The sequence below is a fragment of the Ctenocephalides felis genome, unplaced genomic scaffold, assembly GCF_003426905.1.
Source record: "Ctenocephalides felis isolate EL2017-DRISC unplaced genomic scaffold, ASM342690v1 CF-g0.4_SCAFFOLD_01170, whole genome shotgun sequence".
In the NCBI taxonomy this organism is placed as follows: domain Eukaryota; kingdom Metazoa; phylum Arthropoda; class Insecta; order Siphonaptera; family Pulicidae; genus Ctenocephalides; species Ctenocephalides felis.
The window spans coordinates 31,354,669-31,366,982 of NW_020537324.1; the positions used below are offsets into that span (position 1 = coordinate 31,354,669).

Consider the following 12,314-nt stretch of genomic DNA (forward strand, 5'->3'; position numbering starts at 1 on the left):
AAATCGATTTCCCAAAACTAAAAGCTATTGGAATAGCTTCGACAAGGGGAAATCGCCGTTAGGTTCACGAGGCGTTCACAGAAGTTAAATTAATAATTAACTAAATATAAATTAAAAAAAATCTAAAATGTTTCAATATGTTTAATGAAATTTAAAATGACGGTAAAGTTCATGCACTAAACAGCCCTACAAAAAGTGGTTGAATTATATAAATTAATTAAAATTTGGAATAATAAGTTACAATTTTATGCACGTGTACATACAAGCACTTGTCTATGCACTATAATTAATATAATTACAAATAATTTAAATGTGTGAGAGATATCAATGAAAAATTGCAACGTTTAACCTTAATCGAAAGTGAAAACTTCATTTTTGCAATAAAAAATTGAAAATTTTATCTAAAGATCGAACTCTCAATTTCGCTTGATAAAATTAATTATTACACCTTTCGGAAAGTTTTTGCAGCTTGCATCAAGGCTAAATGCCACTTTCAACTAGTTATTTGAATCCTTCGTAGGGTAAGTTATAGTAATAGCAAAAAATCGGAAATGAAATTTTTTATATATCTTTACGTTTCAAGAGTTTCTGAACATTTTGGCGCACTTTAAAAAAATGGATTGTGTGTGTGTGTGTAGACACAAATTTAGTGAACACAAATTACCCGATTTGAATAATTAAAAAAACATTTGATTCTCTTTGATAAGTAGACGTGCAGATTAGTTTTTGGCGAGGGCAAGTCCAGCAGTTTCGAAGATACGGGGGAAGAAGTGCCAAAAATCATAATTCAGTTTTTGAGAAAAGGGGATAGTTCAATTTGAATGATTCAAAAAACACTTTATTTGTATTAAAGAAATAAACTAATTAAATTCATGGAAAGGCAAGTCTAACGGTTCATTGGGCGGTCTTAAATGATCATTAGACAAATGCACATATCACATTTTTTAGTCATTTTACTAATGAAAATGAATTTTGATTATATTTCTATGAGTTCTGTACCAATGTTTATACGTTAGACTGTGGCAAAGCGCTTACGCGCTCTGATATTTGGTCTCTTAAACAATAACTCGGCTCGATTGATTTGAAAAGAGGTTAAAAAATTTAAAAATATAAAGAAACTAAATTTTCAAAAGTCATTTTTTTTCAAAATTCACAAAAATCTAATTTTTTCAATGTTCTCAAAAATGTTTAAACTTTTTTTAAAAAAAAAAAAAAATGTGAAGGAAAAAAGACACAAACTATGCACCATAAGTTATTGTATCAAAATCATCAGGCTCTTGAATCATAAAAATATCAAAAATTATATTTTTCGTTCAAGACTCAATAAACTTCATCTACCAGCAGTTAATAATGGATTTGAATTACATCATTTATCTCTTAGAAGAAATAGTTAATATGTTACAGCGTTTCATTGTTTGACAAGCGGCGACAAACTGAAAAATTAGATGTCTTTGTTCGGTTGGACATTCGTCGAGTCGGGTAGATCGGGCAGATCGGGCAGATCGGGTATATCGGGGACTTGAATCGGCAATCGAATTCTAAGTCACGTCTTTGGCGATGTAAGTCTCGTTCCTCGCAGGACCCATTTTGAACAATAAAACACGTGTCAGCTCGTGTACTTTATTCTCTCTTTTGCCGTCGATATACGGTACACGGTGCCCGGTACATTCGCTCCTTCCAACTCTCTACGTAGAGTAGAGAGTTAAATGTATACTCGGATGGCAGTTTAAACTGTTCTTTTTCACCGTTCAGCTACTTGGAAGTTTTCCAATTCAAGCCAGATTCTCAGACGAGAGAGATTTTCGCAATACATTGAAATAAACTATTATCTTTCATCTTAAGTTATTATTCTAATACGGTATTTCACCATTTTCAGACCAGAGATTTTGTACTAGATTGAAATATATCATCTTTCATCTCGAGTTATTATTACTGTATTTTACTATTTTCAGATGGAATTTAGTTATACTTGAGATATTATTCTAATGCTAAATTTCACTATTTGCAGACCAGAAAATCTGTCATGCATTAACATATATTACTATTCTTCATCTTATTATTAATTATTTTAAATTATTTTGTTTCACATTGAAATGTATCATCATTTATCTTGAGCTATTCCAAAACTGCATTTCACTAATTGGATGCCACACATATTGTAGCAATATTGAAATATAGGGTGGAGCGGGGCTTAAAGAACCGCGGGTAAAAAAGTTCGCCACTATTATGTCAAATACAATTAAAGTACAGATTTTTTTAACTATACTATTTTAAAAAAGAAAGCTAAAGATATGTAATAAGCCATCTTAATTCTTCCGACGTCGCTAACAAGGGATAAATGCCCATGCAAGAACACTAATAGCAATAGTATTTTATTTTGCCGGAAGTTTTTTTTAGTTTTGAGCTTTTTTATTTAGTTTGTGAAGTCTGGATATAATTTCTAAGTACCTATAGGTTATTTAATTGTTTTAAAAGATGCATTATTATTTTTAAGATATACTCAACAGTTTTTTTATATACATTTTATATATGTAACTTCTATAAAAATATATATAACCTCTATATAAACTGGAGCAAATTAGCTCCAAGTCAGATTAAGTATGTCATGATTTTTCATAAACAAATAAGTGTAACAACAATTATTTATTCACGGAAATCCTCTCCATAAACAATAAGATAGAATAAGAAGAAATAGTTCAAAAATTAAATTAAAGTAGTAATTTTACAAGAGATAAGTTGAATTAATAGTTATTCCATCTCTGTTGGTAAATATTACTCACAGAAAAAACCTGATTATAAAATTTTTATTTTGCACTGTTTAAATAATTTATTATTTCGTGAAATAAGACATTGTATCTCTACCCAACCTATAGGGTAAAAATAACAGGTGACAAATTTTAACAAAATAGCTGAAAACACATTTTTACTGAATGAGAAGTTTATGTTTTCGCCAAAAATTTACTAATTTTATGTTTTCTCGACGTTTCAAAGCCATTCTGAATCGAATGAGACAAAAGTTGGAAAAAGTATGTATGTGTAAGCGGATTTTTGACGTTTTCTCAAAAACGACTGAGCCGATTTATAAACTTAGAAGCCATGAGGATTAGCGTTTGTCGAACTTGATCAGCCAAGCCGTTTTTTGTTAATAGCAAAAAAGTGCCCACGTTTTAGCCCAAATTTAAAAACTGTTTGTAGGATATTGGTTGTTTGATTAGCTTTGCGAAAAGATCGGCCAAGCCATTACAAATATCTTTGAAATTAGCAAAAAAAGTAAGTGTGGAGCCTACAAAACTTCTCTGTTGTGTAAACATGTTTACCATTTATTTAAATGATTAAATAATATCTATCAAGGACTAGATTGCACAGTATTTCCTTATAGCAAATGCTTAATATTTCACAAAAAAAATTATTAAGTTTCTCAAAAAAATATTTTGATGTTTTTCATGAAATATAACGTGGCGATAAAGTTCATGCACTAAATAGTCCTAAAATTGGTCGAATTATATAAATTGAATAAAATTTTGAATAATATTCTTCAACTTCAGGGCATAAGCACGTGTCTGTGCACTGTAATTAATATAATTACAAATAATTTAAATGTGTTTGAAAATCAATTGAAAATCGGAATGTTTAGATTTAAATGTAAGCAAAAACCTTATTTTCTAAATAAACATTTGAACATTTTATCTAAATATCTAAATCTCAATTTCGATCAGTTTAATTATTACACATTTCGGGAAGTTCATGTAACATACCTTGAGGAAAATGCCACTTTCAACTAGTATTTTTTAATGTGAAACGTTTTTGTGATCATCCAGAGTTTTCACCGAGTTCCGTCAAATGATTTTTAACTTTTGGTAATCGTTGCATCCATTTTAAAAAAAATTCGACTAAAGTTTAATTATTTGCTTGACAATTAGGACAGATCTCATATACAAGTGTTTTCCCAATTTTGATCTCAACTTTTTGGCCATTTTGTGTTAAATGTGATCTAAACTTTTCCGTTAGAAAGTAAATGAAACATGTGACTTTAATATTGCATAAATATTTTAAAATCAATCTCCTATCATAACGATTTCATTATCATTTTATTTAAATACAGAATGAAACATATGACTTTAATATCACCTAAGCAAAAGTAGGTATTCGAGAATATGTGATTCAGTGTATTTAATAATGTAAAGACTTTTATCGTCGGTCTACTTTCTTGTTAATGGAGCCATTAGTCATGCGATTACGTAGATACTTCATTGGAGATTAAACTTGTTTGAAATTGCTTTTGAAAATGTAATATGCATACATGCGGAAATTAAATTATACATCGCAACTGCATCTACGTTTAATGATTTTAATGAAATTCAGTATATTTCGAATCGTAAAATATAAGTAGGTATTGGTAGTATTAAGTCACAGCCATAAACCCATGGTAGTAAGAATTTGCCGTATGAAAGTTGCATGAACTTACCGCTATATATATATATATATATATATATATATATTATATATATATATATATATATATATATATATATATATATATATATATATGTAAATATACTTGATCAATGTGAATCCTAATTAAACATCTTCAAAAATTATGACTATCGAATTTTGAAATTATGACCCAGTCCACTATTCCTAATTTCAATAAATTTATATAACTATATTTCTCGCTGGACTGTAATATTTTAGGATATTTGAAAAACATGAACTCTATCTTTTTATAAAGTTTAATCCTAACGATCATAAAAATCAACAAATAATTACAAAGAAACTACCGGACCTCTACATAAAACTGAGCAGTACCATTGATTTTTCGAAAACGGTTCAGAAATTTTGGTGAAAACGTGGATAATTTTTATTGCTCTACATTGCAAAGTTTAGGGAAAATGTTGTAGTTAAATAACTTTTACATTTTTGAGGAGTTGTCAAATTTTGACTCACACACTCACAAATTCATTTTCTAATTTTGGTATCAAACTATTGAGAAACTATTCATTTGAAACGTCGACAAAACACAAAACTTGCAAATCAGATTCTGACAAAAAAAAAATCCGTTCGAAATTATTAGTAATAGTAATAGTATTTTTATTGACTTCGATTTACTTTGCTTCGACTAATTTTGGATATTGATTCGCCATTCATGTTATTTATATAAAAATTATGAGTGGGTAGCGACTTTTTGCAAATGGGCATAAAGTTGTTCATTCAAGATTTCACAAAATATCTTAAACAAACTTTACGAATTCAAACTTTACGAATATATTGCAAATATAGTCATGCTTGCTATGATATCATAACCAGCAAAGTTTCGTTAAAATCTTTCTTTTTCAACACTTTTACTGTATATTATTAGTGATTTTGCCCTCGCGACAACTATGATAAATGATGTTATCATATTGCTTTTTGTAGACTATAAAGCCTTTTTTCAGACGTGTTATATTCGATAATAGTTTTATTTATCATTTTTATATATTAAGTATATACTTGATAAATAGAGATTATTTTCACCGATATCTATCTAGCAGTATCTTATTTTTATATAGCAATCTTCAGCTCCATATTTTTGTAAAATTTTTACTTGAACATGATGAAAAACTAAAATATGATCATCTTCGAATTAAAAAAAAAAATTAAAATGACACTAAAACTGAATTATCATCAAACTCTTAATTGCAGATTAGAACGATATGTTCATTACCAATCTATTTAATAAAATAAATAGGTATACGGTAAAATGCGAGTAAATAAGGTTGAAGAAAGCGAAGAATATGAATGCATAAGATCATCATAGTAATTTAATCATTAAAAAAAAATTTTTCAGAAATTAAATTCAAACTGACCTGTATAATCAGAATCGTTTCGCCGTACATCCATTGGCGCCAAAGGATATGGCTCGTGTAATAAAGGTGGCTGCTGAAAGTCTTCCCGAGGTATCTGTAATAATAAAATAATTTCAATTCTATAATATGTATTCTCATAATTTTAAAAATATTGTATAATATTTTCTAAATTACTTTACAATTCATGGATTTAATTATACGATATAGACTTGGTCCATAATCATGATATAGTCAATTAGTTTATATTTTAGCATATCAATAGACTATTGCGTAATATTCAAAAACCATTTTCATACATGCGCCAAACGTCATGAAATACATTAGTTCAATAATTTTTAGGTGATAACAAATTATAATCGAATTTCCGAAAACAACATAGCGTTTCACCGCAAGTAACAAGACAAAAAAGTAAACTTGCAAAAAAAGTATTACAGATGTTCAAAGAATGAGATTATATCGCCAGCAAAAAGGTAAAAAAAAATACAAGCAGTCAATGAATGTATGTTAATTTTAATTACATCAAGTTCTTCAAACACAATTACATCATAAGTGAAGTTGCGAAAATAATATTTGTTTAGGCTTTGTATAACATAATCCACTGTGTGAACGAATATTATAGATTTTATGAATCAGCAATTACTTCATTTCTCTAATGAAGATTCATTTCTAAATGGTAATTACAATGACAAACCGATCATGTCATATTTGAAGTATGACTTTAATTACATTATTGTTTTTAAATATTATACATATTTTTAATGCTAAATATATAATTTATAATTTATAATTTATCATTATATAAATGTGTATAATGATTGACACTAATAAATGTGTGCATCACGTGTGTTACCATATTACCAATAAACATTATACAAAATTGTTGTATGATGTTTTTATTTTTACTTAAATGCCATCTTGTACCTACTGTAACTTAAATGAGTTTTACTTCAATCGCGTGTGAACCTTACGCGCACTCTTTTTTTTTTGAGTTGTGTCAGTTTTCTTGTGGAGGTGTGATATAATAGAAAAGAGTTTGTAGAGGTTAATTTGGATTTTTCTAAATTCAATGAAAAAACAGTAAATTTAGTAAGTGAGATAATGAATTAGGTATAGATTAGAAATTAGAAAATAAAAACAATATAATGAAGTAACTATAATGCTTAGATGCTCAAGCGTACATGCTTAAAAATGAATTATATAAAATTGAACAAATTTTAGAATATTGCAGGTTCAGAGATATGTTCAAAAGAATTTAAGTCGAGGTTAAGTTTTCTGAAAATTGTGTTTTTGCACTATTATAATGATAATCATTAACCTTAAACTTTGTGAAAATTTCAATAATTTTTGGAATAGATTAACTATAAATGTGTTACAATCGAATAACTATATAAAATCAAACAAAATATTCAGCATGGTGCAAGTTCACAGATATGGTTGAAAGAATTCACGTTAATATAAATTATGTAGTCATTATATTCTTATATTTGCACAATAAAAATGTTTTAATAGAAAGAAAACAAATAAAATTGTTTATAAAAGATTAAGAATAATTTCTTAAAAGAACTAAGTATAAAATTTCTTATAATAAAAATGAGCAGATCTCAGTAATTAAATAGAGCTGATCTTTTTTTAAAAATTTTATAGTCAAAAGTTTATTCTGACACCATCTTTAAATGGTTACTTATTTAAATAACACAATAATGTGGTACATAAAAATTCTTTATGGAAATACACTAAATATTTCACACAATATTAAATCGGCATATATAAATAGTTCGTGTAATTTGATTTATATGATTTTTAAAAAGTTTATGCTTTTACTCCAAAAGCAGAAATGACTGAAACTTTAAAGTATTGGTAAAAAATTCATATATGTGATCTAGTGATTCTTCTGCATAATGGTTAAAGTCGTTTTCTAGGCCTGTGTAATTTTATGTTTTAATTGTTTTTTTTTTATAAATGTGAAGCACATAGTTTAAAATTATAAAAGTATAATAATGATTTGAAATAAAACGTATTTTTGAATTGTTTGCTATTTTCATGAAATTATCAAATGGCTTAAAATTAAAAACTATAATAATTTTGATTTAAGATAAAATATCATTCTTGAACTTCTATAGAGCAACAGAATTTGAACTAAAAATTAAAATAAATAATAATTTTTGGTAAAATTTCATTAAATAAAATTTCATTCTTGAAATAACTATTATTTTTATAAATTCGCAACAGGGTATTTAGAATTACAAATCTGTTTGTTTTATAAACCACAAAGAATTAGTAAGTAATATGTTTAATCAAGTCGGAATTACCTTCGCAACACCAGTGCAATCTCCATCTGCAGATTTCCGAGACTTAAGTACTATTAAGAAGATAGCTGCGGTAAGACAGAGTATAATGACGCTTAGGGCTCCGATTACCAAACCCATGAAGTGCCTCTGGTCATCTCCATCGTTCGATAATTGAGGATTTACTGTCGGAATCAGAACATCAGTTTTGTTTATGTAGAGCTTTACATATTGACATTACTATATTAGTGACTAATTGATTTGCGATCTATTACATTCAATTATAATTTCCAGATTTAACAATATAATTAATTTTTTTAGGTTAAAATCTGGCAAAGTGATTTGAATTAAGGGGCACAACTAGTGTGAAATTTTCAAAAAATCGAATTTTCAATTTTTCGTTATTTCGATACGTTAACGCCTTTACCAATAACATACCAAAATTTTAAATTGATATCTTAAATAGTTTTTGAGTCACAGCCATTTAAACAGTATATATATAGTATATAGTATAACGATCATTTTATCTTTAAACGCCTTTTTCTCGAAACAGCATTTTCCGAAATTGCTGCAGTGATTACTCAAAAACAAATGATCCGATAACTATCAATTTTTTTTATATATTCTATATATAGTTCTTCGTGAAATGAACTATTGATTTATTGATCGGATTAAAAATAAAATTTTGGCAGTCCAAAAACGACCAAAATTTTGGGTAAAATTCGCCTTTTTTTAAAAAAACGCCGTCATTTTGTCAATTTTTGATTTTTTTTCTTTATCGTAGTTCATTTTACAGACAATATTATCTAGTTTAACGAGAATTTTTGTTTTTTAAATTTCATCCACGTAGAAGGCCGGAATCACTACAGCAGTAAAGGGCCTTTTTCTGGAAGGGCCGTTGGAGATCGACGATAACTTAAACATTTAATTTTTTTCATAAATGTATGAAAAATGTTGTATAAACATATTCCTAAAATTTTGAAATGATTCATAAAGTAGTTTTTCTAATATAAATTCCCAAAAATCACCTTTTTTTTAGGCGGTTACACTAGTTGTGCCCCTTAAACATCAATCATTACAAAAATCTAATTTTAAATTAAGACATATTATTTCGATGTATTTTCATATTATTATATTGACCATGAAAATGGCAATCTTCATGGCATTGAGCATTTATACTGGAAGGTTACAACCCTGTAGGAGGGTAGTACAGAATTTGATCGGACTTACTTAAAGTCCGCGTAGCAACATGTATAATAAATAAGTAATAAAACTATAAATTTTTCAATCAAGTAAAAATTAGTAACAAATTATTTTAGTGTAATAAGAACTTTGCAATAAATATAAAGCTTATTCCAGTAAAATCAGTGTTTCTTACAGTCACAACTATAAAGGTTAAATTCAACCTAACTAATTTTTTTATATTTTATACGATTATATTTTATATCAATTTTATTAATATATTCACATTTGTAAGGCATCACAATAATGCAAAATCATTTTTTTTGAGCATTTAATTAAGTTCCTTGCGGTTCGTCATATGATATTATTTGGTCACAAATGGATATTGAAAATTTGGAAAATCATAATTTGTACTAATAAGCATCAATAAACTTTAAAATGTTTTATTAATTTCCTATGCGTTATTTTTCCAAATCTGATACAAATATATCAAAAATATATAAAGCAATGAAGATTTAATTATTTAATTTATTTCACCTTTAAAAATCATATAATATACCAAAATTTTGTACATAACGAGAGAAGTTTTGTGTACTGCTCGTTTAGATGACACAGATATGAAAAGTCTATTCAGATAATCATTAAGTAATTTCTTTGAATATGAACAAATCCATGAACTTGAGTTAGTAATTTTTACTAACTTCAAAGAAACGGCTTGGCCGATCTTCTCGGAAACCTATTCAAAGATCCTCCTTATTGAGTTTAATTCAAAGTGAATCAGTTTAGTCGTTTTCTGCGAAAACGTTGACGAAATTAAACTTTTGACACAAATTTTGACTTTCATATTTTTCAAATTTTGATGAATTTTTAAAATTAAACTACAGATCATGACATCATCTGTCATGGTCAATACCCAAAAATTTTTGCAATATTGCACTTAAAATGCACTTAAAATGCACTTAAAAAAATATTATTTATCATTTTATAAGAGCAAGCAGAACTCATCAGTTCTATGAGCTGTTGTGTTGACACTTCTGCATATTTAGTAATTACAGAAAATAAATTATCTTAATTGAATTAATTACAGGAAAATACAACACCAAAACGATATTAGGCCTAACATTACTATTGGATTATATAATGCAATAACTTGATGAAAAAAATGTTACCATAAAGAGATAGTTAAGTATCTTGGTGCTAAAAATGATGTTGAGACCGTGTATGAAGATACAGTTCTTGATAACACCAACTAATAATTTTGGAAAATTATATTTAATCATCATTCTCTTCATAAAATACTCTCCTATAATTCTGAACGAGTAAATGATTTTTTCCATGTCCGACTTAAGTTACATGGTCTCTGAAGTATGAAATTAAAACTAATGACATTTTTTTACAAAAAGTAAGCCATCTTTTCAATTGTAAACGTTTTTCTACTCAACAAAGTTTTATTTACCAGTACGATGATGTAATTTATATTATCAGATTAAGTTAGCCGCAGTACTACTTAGGTAGTAATACAACTTGAGCAACCTTACTCTATATACAGATTTTACTCTCTTTTAATATGCCGATTTTTTTAAATATCTTACAAATTAGGAAAAAACGTTGTAATGGAAAAGTGATATTCAAAAATGTGTTATTTTAGTCAAAATATTCAAATGTATCTAAAACAAACTCACTTGAATGGCTCCTGCCCATAGCACCACCTTGGCTGACTACTTTCAATTTCTCTTGAGGTAATTTTCCTTCTGATCTAGGTGTAAAAACCTAAGTAAAATAAATAGATATAATGAAAATTAATGACCAGAATATTCAGTATATAGTTACATTAATTTATATATCATTATTTAGATCAAAAAATATTTACGAAAAATTAGTCTGCTACTACTTGACAAATAATATGTGGACAAATGGTAATTCTGCATATTCATTTGAAACAAAAAATCGTGTTTTTACAGAGAAAATATTTACAAATGTATATTATATTGTGGTATGTATATTATATTGTGCTTATAGTACATTATTTTAATTTATAGTATATTTCGTTCATAGTTTACAGAATAAATATACGTTCAGTCAGTGTGCTTGATATCAAATCTATTTTTATTATATAATTATTTTCAACAAATTTCAAATAAATTATATATTCATTTCACGAATTCATTTCATTTACATAATTAAAAATAACATTTAGGATACAGAATTTATTAAAATATTTTACCTCATCTCGTTGAAAAGGATCCTCTCTCGGTTCTTGCCCGTTATTTATTTGTAGATCTGGTAATGTATCAAAAGTAGGTTCCGGAATTTCTTCGGAACTCACCGGCTCGTCTGGTTCTTCGCTAAAGTTACCATATATTGGTACTGTAATTAGAATAAACATAGTATTCAGTTTAGGTTTTGAAATAATTGTAGGTAAAAAAATAGGACTTATAGTGCTGATAGGAAAACAATAACACGACACACAAATTTCAAACATAAGTAAAATTTATTTATATTTTTTTTGAATCATTTGTTAAAGTAAGAGCTGAATATGAATATCTTCAAGGTGAATATTTAACAAAAAATTCTATTATTGCATTATAAATGTTCTAATCTATATTAATATAAAATATTGGAAAACACATTAAACTTTAATATTTTATATTATTAGATGTTTTATAGATTTCAGATATTGTTTTCCGTTGTGTTATAAGTTTTCAGTATTATACAAAATTTAAAAAAAATCATAATATGAGACATGACCCAACAAACTTGTTGAATAGGTTCACTACGTTGATATTCTGTCCTAATATCGTCTTAATTTAAAATTAAAATTGATTCAAAGAAACAAAATTTGAAATTGTATTTGTTATATTTTTATGAAATCGAGAAAAGACACATTTTGACTGGAAAACCAAAAGATAATAATGGACAGTAATATAAATTTAAAAACGATAATAGTTGATCAATTAGAAAAAGTATAATGTGCCTCATTTAATACGTCCATTTATTACAAAAT

General features: G+C 27.1%; 1 protein-coding gene across 1 annotated transcript in view; it reads right to left on the bottom strand.

Annotated features, from left to right (window-relative positions):
- Positions 1-12,314, bottom strand: part of LOC113366474 (discoidin domain-containing receptor 2-like) — a 463,043-nt gene that overhangs the window by 111,642 nt on the left and 339,087 nt on the right. The window contains exons 9-12 of the mRNA XM_026608082.1: positions 11,535-11,677; positions 10,993-11,080; positions 8,153-8,313; positions 5,844-5,937 (exon numbers count right to left, since the gene is read on the bottom strand). Of these exons, the coding sequence (XP_026463867.1) occupies positions 5,844-5,937; positions 8,153-8,313; positions 10,993-11,080; positions 11,535-11,677 (486 nt within the window). The remainder of the gene's footprint in view (positions 1-5,843; positions 5,938-8,152; positions 8,314-10,992; positions 11,081-11,534; positions 11,678-12,314) is intronic.